General features: G+C 34.1%; 1 protein-coding gene across 1 annotated transcript in view; it reads left to right on the top strand.

Moving 5' to 3' along the window:
* Nucleotides 1-5,640, top strand: part of AGPAT5 (1-acylglycerol-3-phosphate O-acyltransferase 5) — a 62,537-nt gene extending 56,897 nt beyond the window's left edge. The window contains exons 6-8 of the mRNA XM_074287940.1: nt 543-704; nt 1,767-1,890; nt 2,758-5,640. Of these exons, the coding sequence (XP_074144041.1) occupies nt 543-704; nt 1,767-1,890; nt 2,758-2,983 (512 nt within the window). The 3' untranslated portion in view covers nt 2,984-5,640. The remainder of the gene's footprint in view (nt 1-542; nt 705-1,766; nt 1,891-2,757) is intronic.
* The last annotated feature ends 13,176 nt before the right edge of the window (nt 5,641-18,816 follow it).

Here is an 18,816-nt window from a genome sequence, read left to right as displayed (position 1 = left end):
ATACTTCCAATTCTCCTTTTCCTACCTATTTCTCCTATCTCTTGTATTAACCCCTCAAACCTCGTCCCGCAACTTTAGTCTTAAAACTCATCACTTTTTGGAGATTTCAAGTTAAGTACTTTTTGTTGACTCTTAACAATTTACACCCAAAAAATTATACTTGGAATATAAAATTACACAACAGTCCTCCCCCCTCCCATCCCAAGTCTAAATTTTTCTGTCTATGGACAAAATCCTGGGAAGAAAGCTTTTTTAAGATCAAGGTAGGAATTTTAAGAAGAAAATAAGTCTGGTTAGAGATTTTCTCAATAACCTGAGGGATTTCGAGGGTAAGTGTTAGGGAAAATTGATCCGAAATAGGTAGAAATTTAAGATTGTACATATTTTGGGCTACTTCTGGCAATTAAAAATGAACCCTCTACATAAATTTAATTTTTAAGTTAAAATAGATACAAATCAATTGCTGTGTTCTATTCACATCGAATAGTTTTGTTAATTCTTTATTCTTTCACTTTTGTGGAATTTTGTTTTTCCTTCCTTAGGCCTTGCAGTGTTAAAACATGTCTTGACACCAAGAATAAAGGCAACATATGTTGCCTTTGACTGTATGAAAAATTACTTAGATGCAATTTATGATGTTACAGTAGCTTATGAAGGTACTGTGGATCAAACGGGAAAGAGAAAAGAAGCACCTTCTATGGCTGGTGAGTGATATTCTCACTTTACTAATTTTATTTTATTTTTTAATGGAACTTTGCATAGAAGTATAAGTTTTATCAGATGCATTAAAAAATAAAATTAAACTGAAATTTTTATAACCTGAGTTTGTTTCCCATCTAAACTGTCATCATCTTGATGGTATATACTGTACTTTTGCCTTTCTTTCTATTTGTAGAAATAGTATAATACTTAGTACTTTGGACATGTTTAATAAATACTTGACTGATTGATTTATAATCCCTAGAATGTACCTTCTCTTCAAATACAAGGATTCTCCATAATCACTTTTTTTTTTTGAGGCAATCATCCTCCGCAAATTACAATAATAATTTTTAAAAGCTCAGAAGTCAATAACGATTGGAATTTTCCCATTTCTGTGTACCCTTCTACTTTTATATTCCTATACACAATTCTTTTTTTTTTTTTCTTTTTCTCTAGTACCATAACCAAATAACAGTTGTATAACCCTAAATTTCTTTCCTATTCTAGGACATATGCCTATCTAGTTAAAAGACTGTTTAAAGTATTTGGCTAGGTATTATAGTAATTAAATAATACTTGGTCAGTTATACTGCTTCATATTTCTTAGAAATTTTAGAGCAATAGACTAAACAGTTAAGTATTCCATTGAGTGGGAAAACAAAATTAGCTAACTATCAAGTTTTCAAAAGGTATCCTGCTTTTGTTTAGATTGTAGGTAGAAAAGATTGCATCTGAAGAGAAGAATTGGTCTTCTGCATTCTAACTTCCTTTTCCTTTTTAGCCTAGAATCCCTAATTTTTTCAACTGTCTGATTTTCACAGGATCTTTTTTGCTGCATCATTGTGAAAACAGACTCAATATCTTAATATCTTCCTGTCATTATCAGAATTTTCTTATTATGTGAAAAATATAATTCATCATCATTTTAATTATGCTTCCCAAAGTTATGCCAGAAGTAGAATAATCAGATTTCTACTATTCTGTATCAGTATGAAAAACAAAAAGCATTAGTTTATTATTTGTTTTATTAAAACAGAAATAAGTTTAGTCCTTTTTTTCTTCAGAATTTCTCTGCAAAGAATGTCCAAAAGTTCACATTCACATTGATCGCATAGACAAAAAAGATGTTCCAGAAGAACAGTTGTCTATGAGAAGATGGCTTCATGACCGCTTTGAAATAAAAGATAAGTAAGTGACATTAAAACCATTCTGCATGTGATTGAACATCTTCAAGAAAATTTGTATGCAAATAATGTCTATTAGACTCATGAGTAAATTAAATGTCTTCATTTTTATGTCCCTAAAAGAATTTAAAAATTGAATTGGTGGGATTTTTTTTTTTTTCATTTTCAGCTATTTTCCACATATACATAAAATTTTTTTTAAGGAAAAAAAAGAATTCTTTTATCATGATTAGCAGATGAAACAGGAAAAATACAAAAATGCCTTTAGTATGTGATCCTTTTCTGCTTCTGCATTGATGGTTATGGGGTTGGAAAAGGAGATAGTGGATCATGAATTGGATAACTTTTAGACCATTTGTAAATATTAACATTCAGAGATTTTTTTGTTCAGTTCCAACAATTGTATATTATAGAATTTTATTCTATATATTTATTTCCATGTGTATATTTATTCCTTGTATATTATGGAATTTTAGTCTTAATATTCTCATTTAAATGATGTCTATTCAATTACTGTTTTCCCCTTGTATAGTACCTTTATAGTCATTTTCCTTCTTCCATCTGTGCCTAGTGTTACTTTGACTTTGCTGCCTGCTTTCTTCTCTTAGACAATTAGGATAGGATGAGATTTGAAAATCTCGAAGGGTGAGTGTCTTCACTGCAGGGAGACTGCATGGTTACTGTAGCTAAGCCCATTTTGTCAACTCCATTATTTTATACTTCTCTTTCTTAACAGTTATGCTTAGTCAGATCTTGGACGAGGCTAGTTGGATTCACAGGTTCCAACCCACAATGAAATTGAGAAAGAAGTTACCCAGAAAAAAAAAAACCCAAACAAACAACTTTCTGCTTCTATTTTTTGTATCTATAGGTTGCTGATAGAATTTTATGATTCACCGGATTCCCAAAGAAGAAACAAGTTTCCGGGGAAATGTATTAATTCCAAACTAAGCCTCAAGAAAACTTTGCCATCTTTACTATTCTTAGGTGGTCTGACTGCTAGTATGCTCATGACAGAATCTGGAAGGAAATTGTATGTGAAAACTTGGATATATGGAACCGTAATTGGCTGCCTGTTGGTTAGTATTAAAGTGTAAGCAAATGCTGTCTTCAATCAGTGGAATGTGCTATTCTGCCTCTTGAGAGGCAGCTGCACATTTCACCAAACTGTTTCCTGAATTTATAAAGAAGTGTAAATAAAGCCTTATTGATTGAACATTGGATAAGTTACAATTTGTGACTTCAGCCTATTTGTGGTTGGTCTTGGATAAGCATACGTAATTTTTCAAGTTTACTCCTGAATTTGCTGTAAAAGTGAACAGATACACTGAGTTATGTTATACTTTGCTTTCCCCATGAACTTAATGTCTGTGTTGGATGAATTACAGAAGATAAATGGAAGTGTACAGTTTGTTATTTTTTATGTATTTCAAGTGGAAAATATTACTGATAATAATTTGCAGTATATATTCATCTTTTCTTTATTATTTCAGGTTTTTTCCTCACAATTTGTGACTGCATTTTAATTGCAGCTAAGAAAAAGGTAGTGTTTTTCAGTTATGTGACTTTTTTTTTTCTTTTCTTTTTTTTTTTTTTTTTTGGTTCAGTGTGTTTTTTCACAGCAGTCTTAAGAGATTAAGTGCTTAGATCATGAAATGTATAAAGAAACAAAAAATGTTTATGGGGAAGAAGCTCTGTTTATCTAGTCTTTTCATTATTGCATTATTAATTGGTTTAATTATTTACATATGCAAAACATTTTAACAATCTCTTTTAATCAAAGCAGCCTAATTTGCACACCCTATATTGTGCTTAAGAGAAAGTGTAAAGAATAATGAAAATTAAGTCTAAGCTAAAATTGTGACCTAACCAAATTGTAGGAAAGCATTTAAAAAAAAATTGTTCAGTTTAATAAAGATTTCAGTTAAGCAAAGTAGAACATATGTGCCATAAATAGTAGGTCATTTAAGTTTTCTGTTACTTCATAATTATCTGAGTAATCAATTTCAATTATAAATTGTAGATTCTCTTACTCTGATGGATCAAGAGTATATTTGAGGTAACATAAAACACTCAAATGTTTCTACTAAACTTTTAAGCATGTGCCTTTTGTCTCCTAGACTGATTTTTAACTTGATATTTAGTAAAAAAAAAAAAAAGGAAAAAAAAGGATTTTTGTTTTTTGTTTTACTGTAGTATAATTCTATTGTATTTCAGTAATTTTCACTTGAGATTGTAGTGTTGATATGTATGGTTTACACAGTAGATTATTAGTAAAAGAAATCCATAGTCAGCCAGTATTTGTCCTGCTTAAAATTGAACCTTTTGTATGGAAGTTCTGACTGCTACTGCCAATGCTCTTTGCAGTTGCCTCACGTCAAGAAATTTTTGTTCCTAGAGGCAAAGGAACATTTATTCCATCAAGCAGGACTAAGGGAATGATCTTCCTTTAAAAAAAAAAAAAAAAAAAAAAAAAAAGTATTGGGTTTTTCCCCCAATTCTGTTGTAAATTTTGACCTGGCCACAAAGTACATGATTAACATTTTTCTCGATTCTCTGAGCTTCTATAGTTCCTTTTATCTTTAATGGGATCTTTGTGGCTTATGGAATCTCATTAAGAAATTGCATTTTGGCAACTAAATCATTAAGCTCATCATCCATAGAACAAGATGTAGTTTTAAATAAATGTTTTGCTTTTATTTCTAGTCATTTATAGGACTTCTTTAGGTTCACAATTTTAGGTTTAGATTTGTTGACCCTGGGTTTTTGTTACTGAATTTACAGTGTCAGTAAGTAAGGAAAGAGACACTAATTAAATCATGGTGAATCATGAAAACAATTACATGGATAATGTTTTAATATAATACAGTCTGCTTCTATGAACTAAGAGTGAGTAAACTATTTTAATAGCAGCTTTGTAGACTCAAGTGTGGCATATTTAAGCAGCATAGAATTGGTTTAACTGACACAGGAACACCTGTGTGCAATCTTTTGATGCCAAACTTAATTGAAATTTTCTTTCATGTGAAATTTAAAACAAAATTTTTAAATGTCTTTGGAAATGCTTTTAAGACAGATGCAGACAGACATGCTTTTAAGATAAAGGTGCAGATACAGACAAGACTGACAGTAAACACATAACACACACACCCAACCACAACACACACATATATTCCCCCTCCCCTCCACAAATGGTTAAATTTAGAAGAATGTCAAGCTCCATAAAAATAATTGTGATAATTATTTTTCACCTAATTTTTGGGTATCCAATTGATGTACCATAGGTAAAATTTTAAAGTTTATTATTGTTTAAATTATGTACATCTCCAGTTATATAAAGTTAGCAGTGTGACTAGATTGAAAATCATCTTGAACATCCTACTTCTGACTACACTGATAATTTTTTTTCTCACACACTGGGAAAGCATAATAAAATAATTGTTTTATTAAGTTCATTTGCTTATGTATCAAAATGTTTGGAAAATTAGTTACTCCTAACATGCACTGGTAATAACTTGAATTTTTCCTTATAAAAGTCAAGGACGACCCCCATGCTTATATATTTTGTTTTTACTTTTAGTAAAATGTTCTCATGAAATATCTCTTTAAATTTTTGTTTGTATCATTATTGTTTGCAGCTGAATTATTGCTTAGTTATTCTTTACAAAATACAATCACTGTGCATGCATTTTATGCTTTGCAGCAAAAGGGTTTGTGTGAAAGTCGGCAAAATAAAAAAATTCCTTGTCTCTTATGTCTGTGCTACTTAAAATTTTGTGAGCCTGAAATAGTTCACGAGCAGTTAACATGCGAAGAATAGATGTTGTGACTAGTTATGCTTTGAGAATTTTACAAACTGCTAAGCCTTTCTTTTGTAAGTTAGGAGAGAGCTATTTTTTCTAAGATGATCATACCCAAATGCATTTTTTTTTCTCCTGCACATCTAAGTCAACAGATTTTGGAACAAACTTGCTGGCAACTTTGTGGATAGTTATTAATGCAACAGTAAATTTAACCACTTGGTGATTGAAAAAAGTCCAATGAGTAAGATTGCCAGTTCCAAATATTTTCACATTTTTTTCAAATATTTTTACATTTTCTTGTCCATGTTTTCTTCTTAAATCAATATGCCAAATAATTGTTAGCCACCTTTTATTCTTTTATTGTTTTTATAATTTTAACTAATGAATGATTTTTGCTGCTCTAAATACAGAAAGCAAGGCATTGTTCTATGCAAAAGCCTTTTCATTTCCCTTTTGCTAGTTATTTAATTAAGATGGCCAAAATAACCAAATTAACGATTTCATTGCAGACTCTTAGAAACTTCTTGATATATATACCAAATATGTATTTCATTGAAAACTTAGGTTTAGGCAATATTTCATATATAATTTCAAGATAGTTATTTAAACTCATACAAATTCTGTATGTGATGAAATACAGTATTGGAAAAGGATATTTCTGGCATTTTTTTTTTTTGAGGGATGCAAAATGTTTTTCAAGCACTTCTTTCTATTGCATAGAAATTTGTTTCAGTATAAATTACTTTTTAAGATGTAGTTAGTTGGGCCAGTTTACTTTTGTTAAGTAAAATATATTTTCAGATAAGAATTAAATTAAATCAATGACATAACATGCCATTTAAGGCAACTTAAATCACATACTGATTTATGAAAAAAAAAAATGCGAATGAAAAACCTGGAATTTGATCATCTTGATTGAGGAAGTTTCCAAATATATGATAGTATAAAAGCAGAAGAAAGATCTGAATTAGCAAGTTCACTTTTCAGCTGCATAATTTGGAGTGCTGTGTACCATATCATTTAGGTTTTTTTTTTTTTTTCATATTTGTCACTATGAAATGCCATGTGTTTCAAGTAATTTCAGTGTAAATGAATAAAACATTTTACATTTTTGCAATAAGTACATAATTCCTAAAGGGTTTGAATATTAAGTCAAATGATTTTGTCATGATCCTGAATAGAAATTCAGAAACTTTTGTAGGAAACCACAAAATAAAAGAAAGCACTTTTAACCCCCTATTCCATGTTTAAAAACAGTATGGTGTGGAGGGAGGAGACTTGGAATGAAATTCTGGCTCCAGCTTTTATTAGCAATATGACAATGGACAATTTTCCATATCTGAATAAAGTGAATATTGCCTACCTCACAGGGTTGTTGTGAGGAAAGGTTGTTGTATTTTAAAAGTTAGAGTGCTATAGAAATTTGAGTTATTTTTAAAATGGTAATTAATGTGATACAGTGGGCCTTTGTAAGAATTTGTTAATTATCATTTCATTACTCTTTTTAATAGTATCTTAATCTACATGTTCTTTTTAGTGTGTTTTGTGTGTGTGTGTGTGTGTATAGATGTTATCTTTATGTTTATTTAGGCTTTTCATATTTGAAGATAATGCAACATCCTGATACAATTGTTATTTGTATTCAGGCCCCAGCTGGAAAGACTTGACTGATAATCATGCCCATATTGTTCATACATGAAGAAGTCACAGAGCACTGTGTAATGCAGTATTTGGTGATCCTGGAAGTTTTCAGGCCACCTTGGCTAGCCCCTTCCCATTCAGGATGAAAGTGCTCATGCTTAAAGTTCTTACTTCTATTCTGTTGTCAGAATTTTGAATGTAGATTTACTACTACCTCTAGATCTTAATAAAGGTAAGAAAATCAGTTTTTAAATTGTACTTTATATCCAGTTTTAAAAATCTTTTGCAAAATGCATAGAGTGCACCAAAGTAATTTTTGCTTACTAAGATGGAATTCATAATGTATAAGTAATTTTCAAATAGTGATGTGGTAGAAAGAGCTCTTGTTTGGGATCAGAAGAGTTCAGTGTAAATGCTAACTCTTAATACTACCTATGTGTGATCCAAGCTACATCATTCCCCACCCTCCCCACTCCTCCGCGCCTCACTTTCCTCATTGTAAAATGAGGGAATTATACTAGATGAATCATCTTATTCTAAGTTTTATGAAACTATGATCTATAAAACTTAAATTTGTATGACTTGATAATTTAGCACATTTACCACAATTTTTGAACAAAATTTCATTGTTTTAAAAATATTGTGTACGTGTTCTTTTAGTCATGCAATAAAGTGGGTATAATGTCAAGTTTTAAAATTTCCATTTTATAATATTTTCCCTTGTCATTTAATAGAACTGTAAAATTTTATAAAATTAAGTTTGCTTTTTGTAATATTTATGGAAATGAAATGCTTCTTTAGTGTTTTTTTCCTATCATAAATACAGTATATTTTAAACAGTTACCATGGCCTTCATTTAGAAGTGAATGGTTAACTAAAAGAATAAGAGATTAAATTCAAACATGGATCAAATCACATATGATGAATTATCAATCACAACTAGAAGAATTCCTCATTTTGAAAATTTCACTTGTTTGCTGTCTGGAAATGCTGGGAGCAGGGAATTGGGTTATTAAGAAAATCTGAGATTTTCAGAAAGTAAAATTTTAATTAAGAAATTTATGAAAGGAAAAAGAAGAGAAAAAAGCAAATTAAATACATTCACATAAGATATTATAGTGGAGAATTCTCAAAAGGGAAAATAATGAATTCTTCTTAATGTTCTTCATTGAAGGGGCATTAACAACATTTTTCTCCAACAATCATCCTTTTCTCTAGGTAATCTAGGTTTTCTAATGTTACCAAGAATAAAATATCAATGTGTACATTTAATATCTTTGCTTGTGGAAATTACTTAATGTGTGTTAATGTTGTTCTTTTGTTCCCCTTATTACCCTACACAAGAATCCTGCCTTCTCTAGTAGTTCTGATCCTCTAAAACAGTCTCATTCAATCTTACTTGCTGTTACTCTAACATGTAATGCCCCTATTAAATTAAGATTGTAAGCATCTTGAAGATAGGAGCTAAAGAAAATTCTATTTTTATATTTATTTGAGTATTTGGGAAATTAGATTTGACTTTAGATCACTTGGGCATTGGAAAAAACAAAAAAGGGAGAGAAATTGCTGTATGTTGGGAAATGGTTAACTTATCTTAAGTAATATACTATAGTTGGTTGGAAAGGAAACAGCATTCTTAATGGGTACTTTCCTCCTTATAAGTATTAAAAGTAATTGAAACTGATCTATTAGAATTCTCAAAAGTCCTAAAAAATTGATTTAAATATCTACTTGATGGAAAGAGAGATCAGAGTAATTCTCTATAGATCTTTAATTTCCAGCAAAAATAAATAAAATTTAAGAAGAATTGTAGATGTTAAGGGTACTGAGGAAAGGTGATAGAATATTTATTATCCCAGTCCTCTATCAAGTAGGATATTTCACAATAGAGCTCTTCAGGAGTTAAAAAAGAGGTGGTGGTGTGGTAGTGGTAGTGATTTGTGCTGAGATATTTCACAAAAAATTAGATTAGCTATATAGTATTATAGTGGTGGGAATAATAATTCTTACATAAAAATGATAATTCTTGCATAAAAATAAATAATATGCCTATACTCTTGCCTATGTCTGGGATACCTGGTTCCAATTTACACTAAATGAAATCCTCCTACCCAATCCTCAGGGCCCAATAGATTTCTTTGCTTTTCCACTCAGAAGAGATCTCTTCCTTCTGGGACCACTCATACTGTTCATTATCACAATTTATATGTGTGTGTGTGTGTGTGTGTGTGTGTGTATGTGCGCAAGTGTGTGTGTGCACACATGTTCAAGGGTAATAGATCATGTCAGTCAAATATTACATGATTTCTATGTGCTAAGTTCTGTAGCCCTTGGAAAGTACATAATCCTAATGGAGGACTAGGAGACTTGGCCTTTGGGCATGATGAAAACCTGCAGATGGGAAATAATTAAGTATCTGCTTTGGACCTTCTCCTTAAATGAAAGCTCTTAGAAAAACTCTTCTGATGTCCACCCTCCATCCTATCCAGTGGGTGTGGGATAAGGAACAGGTAGTACTGAGGAAGTAAATTTGATCTTGTGTGACATAGGGTCTCTGGAGATGATGATGTCCATATCCTATTTGTATCCACCTAATTTCTTTCACATTAAACAAGCACTTCAGTGCTTTAACATTTTTCTCTCTTACTCATTCTACATCTGTAGTACTAGTATCTTCAGTTCTTGACTCCAGGGGAAGGAAACCAGAATTTTGAAATGTCTTTGAACTTACGCTAAAAGAATCAGTCTGTAGATGGAATAGAGATATTTAATCTGAAGAAAATTTTCAGGAATTAGATGCTAATTGTCCCCAAGTATATGAAGAATTGTAAAGTAGTCCCAAAGGGCAGAACTAGAAATAATGGGTAGAAGTTGGCAAAGACTCAAGTTTAGAACTAAGTAAAGAAGACTTCCCCAATAATTAAAGCTCTCTAGAAATTGAATGAGCTGCAACTGGATAAGCAGCTTCCCTTCATTGAAGGTCTTCAAAAGCTAGGTGATTGACCATTTATCCATTAGGTTGTAAATTTATTTTGGTTTGGGCTGACTAAAATGCCCTTTTATCAACATTTCTTTTGGCTGAAATTCTGTGGTTCTGTGACTTGGATAAAAGCATCAGAGAAATCCCAAGTATGATGAATTTCAGATAATTGTATATTTTTAGTCATGACAGTTTATTTGGAAAAATTACTGCTAGTCAGCATGTGAAGTCAGCAAGTGTTTGTTAAGCTATATTCCAAGCACTTTTACCAAGCGTTTTGGGTTTAAAATAAAATGGAACAAAACAAAAAATTCCCTGCTCTCAGAGCTCACAGTCTAGTAATGGAGAAAACATGAAAACGATTATATGACAATATGTATGAGACAAATTTATAAATGTATAAATTTATATATAATGTATAAATATGAAATTTGATAAGCCTTCTTGTACAATTTGGAATTTGAAGAAATCAAGGCGAGGTAGAGATGAAGAGGGAAAGCAATCCAAGTTTGGGGACAAAAATACTCAATGTTGAACTGGGTCATATTTGAGGAATTGCAAAGGTTCGCTGTTAGTGGATTGCACATTATGATATGGTGTAAGGATACTGGAAAGGAAGCAGAACATATTTTATTGAATTATATATTACTATTGATATTTTCATATGATCAGATCTCATATTTAGGAATAATTTGGTAGCTGAATGAAGCATGGATTAATTTGAAGCAGAAAGACTATTCTTTGAAATAACCATAGGGTATTTCAACAATCTAGTGTGAGATTAAAGAAGGTTAGATGAGAAGAAGGGTATATACATTCTAGGGCTAAGGAAAACACCTGTCATTGCTTTGCAAGAGGAGTAAGGACTTGGAGGAAATAGTACATGAAAGCACAATCCTTTTTTTAATGACAGCTCTTTCCCACAACACACTGAGCATTCTGTGCTCCATTCTTTGGCTAACTTTCATGTTCCCTAAATATCAAACATATCCTTCATCTTCTGAATTCCTACCTGTCTTTTAAAAACCCAACATAAATATAACTCATTTTGAGCCTTCTCTATACATCCCTTTCCTGCTAGTGTCACCCCAAATAGGAGGTAATCAGATGTATACAGATAGATACATAGACAAACTTCTTTGGTACAGTGTTAGATGTTAGGGTCATAAAGAGGTATGTAAATTATTTTTACTATAGTAGATGTTATATGGGTTGTAGTCCCTTTAAAAAACTAGTCCTTTCAGATTGATTTGTTCCTTTCTGATTCCCAGCCTCTATTAGCTTATCAATTCAAAAAGCTAGGATTCACAAATCCTGGTCAAAAGCACCCCTTTGAATTCCAGTAGGAGATATCTGGGCTCTCAGAGCCGCCATCAGATCTGAGCCATCTTGGGCTGTCCCAGCCCCCATTCTAATGATCTGCTCAGGTTTCCCAACCCCCATCAAGCAAATTCCTGCCCTCATTGAAACCCTTCAAGTAGCCAACTTGGGACTCCACCCACAAGCCCCTTTAGTTAAATCTCTCATTATAAAAGAGCCAAGCTGGAGCCCTCTCTTTGCAGAGGTTCCTAACAGGCAGCCTTACACCTGGCATGCCAAGGATCTCTGCCCACTGGAACAGTTTCTCGTGCCATTTTATCTCTACCTTCATCTTTTACTAACTAGACTTTAACTTTACTCCAAACCCCATGATAAACCTCTTTCATCAATCTAGGTTTTCAGGTCTGTAAATTCCTTTACAGGGAGACTCTTGTGCCACCACTAGACCTCATTTAACTTTGTATCCTTGCGTTGAATCCAAAGGGGTTGCAGGGGAGCTCTGACTCCCTGTACCCTGAACCTGCCACTAGACCTCAATTAAACCTAATTTCATTTAGGTACCCCAATTCTAGACCTCATCAGATGTATCGGTAACTTAGAGTATACATACATATACACATGGCAAATAACAAAATGAGGAAAAACTTGAGTTAAGTGCCCAAGAAATACAGGCAGGATTTTGTAGGAGAGCAGGGTAATCCAGGGATTAAGAAAAATCTCATTCGGTTGTTGGATCTGGAAGTAAATTTATAAAACACATCATAACTCTAGCTTTGCTACAGTGTACTAAAAGGGTATCTAGGCATGTAGGTAGTTTACTGTACTTCGGGTGAAAATCCTACTGGAGTCACTAGCTCTATGGCCTTAGGCAAGGTAATTAATCTTTTCCTAATTTACAAATTGGGGATTGGTAATAGTATTTACCTTACAAAGTTGTTGTAGATATAAAATAAAAGGAGGTAATTGGGGGATTGAATGAACTACATTGACTCTTGTGACTCAGTTCTGGAACTAGCTCACTTCCCTTTCTATTCAGTTATAATTCTAGTCCAATTTCTGTCTTGTGAGAAAACTTTATTTGAATCCAGCCCTGTATGACCGGGAAGCTACAAAATAATTCTGCCTTTTGACTTAGAAGCTTTTTAACTAGGGACTTAAGTTATACTGACCAGTCAAATCTGAAATTGATGCAGAATTTTCTGTTACACATCTCAAGCAACCCATATCTCTACAAAGAAATTAGCCCCATACTGGTCATTCAGTTACTATTTTCTTTTTTTTTTGATTTCCTGATAATTTTTTTAAATGGATAGTTTTCAACATTCATTTTTGTAAAAATTTGTATTCCATATTTTTCTCCCATCCTTACTTCCTCAATCCCTAAGACAGTAAGCAATCATATAAGTAAAATACATGCAGTTCTTTTAAAAATATATTTCCATATTTGTCATATTGCATAAGAAATGTCAGATCTAATGGGGAGAAAACCATGAGAAGAAAAAAAGGCAAGCAAACAACAATAAAATGTAAAGATACTATGCTTCAATCATATTCAGTTCTCCAGTGTTTTCTCTCTGGATATGGATGGCATTTTGCATCCCAACTCTATTGGAATTGCCTTGAATCACTACGTTATTGAAAAGAGCCAAGTCAGAGTTATCACTTTTTTTTTTTTTTTTTTTTTTTTTTTTTTTTTTTTTTTTACTATTTACAATGTTCTCTTGATTCATTTCACTTTCCTCAGCATCAGTACATGAAGTCTTTCCAGGCTTTTCTGAAATCAGCCTATATTCATCATTTCTATTAGAACAATAATCTTCCATTATATTCATATATCTTATTCTGCCATTCCCCAACTGAGGGGCATCCACTCTAATTACTGTTTCCTTATTCTAGACACTTGTTGGGGATATATAACACCTGTTTGATCTCTGTCTCAACTTGGAAAGTCTCTAATCTTCTAATTAGAAATCAGATTACTCAGTCTTATAGCCTCTTTCATATATCTTTTTTTTTTTTTTTTAAATGCTTGAAAATCTATCTCCCCTTGAGTAGGCCTAGTCCCAATTTGGTATACAATTGGCATAACAATTGCTTATTGTTAGCATGTATTGCTTAACAAATTGATATTTTCAGCAGTTTAAAATTTTGTTTGTTATTTGAGATTCTTCCACCTCACACAGATAATATATTTAAAGTTCTTTGTAAACCTTAAAGTGCTGTATACATAATTATTGTCATTAATACTTAGATGACATAATTTAAGAGGAAAAAAGACATGCAAATGCCAGAAAATTTAAGGTAAAGCATAATATTACAGGTGAGTTACAAATTAAATAGAATAAGGAGTTCAAAGGAGTCCCTACTTAGAGCAGGGATTTTGAACCTGAGGTTACATTCATGTATAGATTTCAAGGGGTCCATGAACTTAATGAATATTGGGGAAAAATTACATCTTTATTTTGTGTAATGTTCTTGAATTGTGAGGGTCTGGTCCTTAAATGCGAAGGTCTGGGCTAGCTCCTTTGAACGGCTCAGAATAACTCCTTGTCAGGATAAGCAAAAGTTCTTGCCCCACGTTGTGGACGCCAATTTGTAATGTTCTTGAATTGTGAGGGTCTGATCATCTGCTCAATTATCCTTCTCTGGGAGGAGATCTGTAAAATCTTTTCCTCTGTGCGCAGGTTTCTTGGGAGCTTTGAATCTCCTCCAACTCTTGTCCTTCCTCAAATCAGACTGGTCTCCTTTCAGTCTGCCTGGTGTCAAGACTTTATCCCAGAGTTGATTCTCTCAGACTCAATGCTGCCCTTCTTTTATCCTCCCAGAGAATAGGCATGTGAGAATACTTCCACCAATGAACTTGCTCCTCTTAGAATTCCTAAGGTGTAATCTCCCTTTAAAGATCCGAACCAAAAGTCTGAGCCAGTGAACTGTCAAGTCAACCTGAATTCTCACCTTGTCACTGTCCAGACAACCTGAGTTCTCACCTGGTAATCCTAACATCTCCCCCTTTCTTTTGATTTAGAACATAGGTTGGTCATGACCTTGAAACATAAATCCATCAATATGGGAGGCATTACACATAATTACATAGAAGATATAAAAACATAGTAACATAATACATGCTAGAAGTATGTAACAAATAACATAATCAAATAATCAAAAATTGAGAATTTATAAATGTCCATAAGTCCATTGTCCATTAGTCTCATCTTGTGTTAGGAAATCCAATGATTCCTGCTGGTTTTTAAAGTTCTTTAACAGTCTTATTAGCCATGCTCTTTCAGTGTCAGATGTTTCTTAGATTTTCTCCTTTGTTTTGAGGTCTTTCTCTTTCTCTGTCTCTCTCCTTCTCCATCTGAAGAAATACAAGCAAACCCTCCTCCCCCAAGCAGTTAACCTATCTTGTCCCTTCCATTCACCACTTTCTGGGTCTCTCTACATCACCTGGCGATTATCTAAGGACAGTGGAGCTGCTCTCACTGGACACTGCCCTTCTGGTGAGTTATAAAACCTGTCTGCTGGAGCCAGTGCATCTTTGTCAAAAATTAGAAAATTAATGGTGTAGAGAACTAAATTTAGAAGTTCTCTAGGGTTACCTGTGGCTCCCCCTTTCTTTTGTTTTTGGAGGAGTGTCTTAATGTCTCTGTTTCTTCTCTCTACTATTGCCTGACCTTGCAGATTAAAAGGTATTCCAGTAGTGTGTAAAATCTTATACTGTGCACAAAAGTGTGCAAAATGTTTAGAACTATATGCTGGTCCATTATCTGTTTTTATTTCTTATGGCACACCCATAATTACAAATGCTTGGATAAGGTATTCAGTGACTACTCGGGCTATCTCTTATGCTGTTGGCACTGCAAAAGTGAATCCTGAAAAGGTATCTACTACCATGTGGATGAAAGACAGACGGCCAAAAGATATATAATGGGTCACATCCAATGGCCGGATTTCATTGGGTCTCAAACCACAAGGATTCTTCCCTGGAGGGAGTGTAGGAGCGTGGAAAGGAAGACAAGCTGTACAGCTTTTTACTATGCTCCTAAGTTCCTCTCTTGTGATTCCAAATTGTAAATGTGAAGCTTGAGCAGCCTGATGATATTTAGAATGAGATTTTCGTGCTTCCTGAAATAAAGGACTACTGGCTATCATGGTTAGAGGGCTTATCTGCCTTTGAATTTCCATCAAAAACTAGGACCTGGAAGTCCACTATGTGAGTGGACATGCAAGATATAAATCTTGCCTGGATGTTTTCTTACTTGCTCTTGAAGTTCCTTAAAGAGCTGATAAATATTAGAGGCTGCAGATTTTATTTGGGCTGTGGCAATTCTTTGTACTACACCTACTGAATAGGCTGAATCAGTAATTATATTTACATCTCCTGGGTAACAAAAGCTAGCATGATAGCAAATAATTCATTCTGCTGAGTGGACTGAAAAGGAGTCCTGTCTATTCTCTTTATGGTTAAATCATGAGAGTATACAGCACAAATATTTTCTTTGGAGGCATCTGTAAAGATTGTTGGTCCTTTAAGAGGAATCTTAGAAACCTTTTCTTCAAAAATCCATCGCCAATTATGTAGTAGCCGGGTTATCTTTAATGGAGATCCATGTGCAAAATTTGGAGCAGTGGCCAATAAAATTTGCCATTCTGGGATGGTCTCACAGCATACATTAATTTGTGCTTTAGTATAGAATGTGTACATTTTTTCAGGACTTATTCCAGATAATTGTATTACTCTCTTAATAGCCTTTAATAAAATTCTAGCCACAAGCACTGGCTAAGGAGTAAGGCTTTGTTCTGGTTGTGCTGGGAGGTTCACCCACTCAATCACACTGTCTCCTTGATGAAGGACTGCTGTGGGTGCCTCTTTTGTAGCAAAAACTGATATTTCCAAGGGCTTTTGAGTGACTCTTTCAACCATATTGGATAAAGCCAGTTCAACTTCTCTCAAAGCCTCTTGAGGAGCTTTTGTAAGCTGGGGTGGTGAATTTAAAGCACTGTCTCCCCTTAAAATGTCATATAGAGGTTGTAGCTGATTGGTAGTTAAGCCTAACACTGGACGCATCCATTGGATATCTCCTATTAATTTTTGGAAATCATTTAAGGTGTTCAACTTCTCTGTTCTTAAAGAAAGCTTTTGTACTGTGTGTGTCTTAGGATATACTTCATATCCTAAACATTGAAAAGGAGCATGTCTTTGAATTTTTTCTGTAGCTATATGCAGTTTGTAGTACTTTAGTGTTTCCATGGTTTTTTGTTGACATGCTTCTAACATTTGTTCCTCAGGTGCACATCCCAAAATATCATCCATATAATGTAACAATATTACTTTTGGAAAGGCTTTTCTTACTGGAGCAAGAGCAGCAGCAACATACATTTGGCACATAGTAGGGCTGTTTTTCATTCCCTGTGGCAAAACTGTCCATTCATATCTTTTATAAAGCTCAGCCAAATTAACACTAGGCACTGAAAAAGCAAATCTTTTCATATCCTCCTTATCTAGAGGGATAGAATAGAAACAGTCCTTAATGTCTATAACCCATAGAGGCCATTCTCTTGGCAACTGAATAGGAGATGGAAGTCCAGGTTGAAGAGTTCCCATAGTTTCCATCTGTTCATTTACTCTTCTTGATCTAACTGATCTAGTTAACATCCTCCATTTTACAGATTTCTTTTTCACCACAAATACTGGGGAATTCCAAGGACTTAGAGAAGGTCGTAAGTGTCCTTGGTCAAGTTGTTCGTTCACTATGTCTAATAAGGCCTCAATTTTATCACTTCTTAAGGGCCACTGTTCTACCCACACTGGTGAATCAGTCTTCCACTGAATAGGAATTGGTGAAAGTGCAGGTAGGCCTTCAACAGCAGCCCTGCCTAAAAAGCTGAAGTGCTTATTTATAATCCTATCTGCTGTAAAGTGTCTCTTCCCCACAGATTGATGGGGATTTTTTCAACCACAAAAGGTGTAAAAACTCCTGTTTCACCTTCAAATATCCATCTCAAAGGCCTAGCACTAACTTTGATCCTCCTACCCCAGGTGTCTGCCTTAATCTTTGGCCAGTGACTGGGCCAATTGGCACCTCTAATAACTGTACGATCTGCACCCGTGTCTACCAATCCTTCAAATGGTATTCCATTTATATAAATAGTAAGCATAGATCGGTCAGCTGTCACAGCTGCTGTCCAATATATTCCTGGATTTTGTTCATTGGAGTCAAAATCTAGGCGACTATCACTAGGTTGCTTATTAGGGGTACATAACAATAAGCCTGATGCTACTACTCCTGGTTGATAAATCATATGTTGTCTACCTATATTAGTGACTGGGATATTAGCTACACGTTCTCCAGTTTCCCACATCAGTGTATGAATGGATACTGTTTTGTAGGCACTCTCAGAAGGTGAAATGGTCAAGCCTACTGTGCCTGGAGGCAAAGGATCCATAGGCTCAACAGGAACAGATTTCACTTCTCCAAGGAATATCTCAGTAGTCTCTACTGCACACAACTCTATTTTTCCTAATTTCAATCCCTTTCTTCCATCTGATTGCCTTTTGGCTGATTGATCATGTCTTAAAATTGTCTGGATGTAATCTCGGCTGCTATCATGCACCACTTGGGGGGCCGAAGCTGGCCTCCACCTCTCATTTCTCTGGGTCAATCTACATTTGGAGGCCCAGTGGAGACCCTTGTGACATTTTGGACATGGAGTTTTAGGTCTTCTCTCACCCTGTCTTCTCACTGTATCTCCATACCTACACTGAGCTCTTAGATATCCAATTTTTCCACATTGAAAACATCACCGAGTTTCTCTAGAAGTCCCTTGCCAGGAGGGACCCTGTCTTTCCATGTTCATCTTCGTCCGGGTGTAAAAAGCATTTGTTCCCACTGTAGCACATCCTCTTATGATCTCCTCTAAAGGAGCATCTTTGTCTAATTCCCATATAAGTCTTTTGCAAATCTCATTGGCATTTTCCTTAGCCAGATGTCTGGTCATTATTTCTGTAGCTGCATTTTCTCCAATAGTTCTTTTGATAGCAGTTTGCAAACGTCCCACAAAATCTGCAAAAGCTTCATTGGGACCTTGCTCTATTTTAGTGAAAGCCTCTCCCCGCTCTTTCTGTCCAGGGAGGACACCCCACGCTTTTATTGCAGCCTTAGCAAATTGCTCATATATTGTCATG

Source organism: Sminthopsis crassicaudata, chromosome 2 (genome assembly GCF_048593235.1).
Source record: "Sminthopsis crassicaudata isolate SCR6 chromosome 2, ASM4859323v1, whole genome shotgun sequence".
Classification (NCBI taxonomy): domain Eukaryota; kingdom Metazoa; phylum Chordata; class Mammalia; order Dasyuromorphia; family Dasyuridae; genus Sminthopsis; species Sminthopsis crassicaudata.
This window is presented reverse-complemented; position numbering and strand designations above follow the sequence as displayed.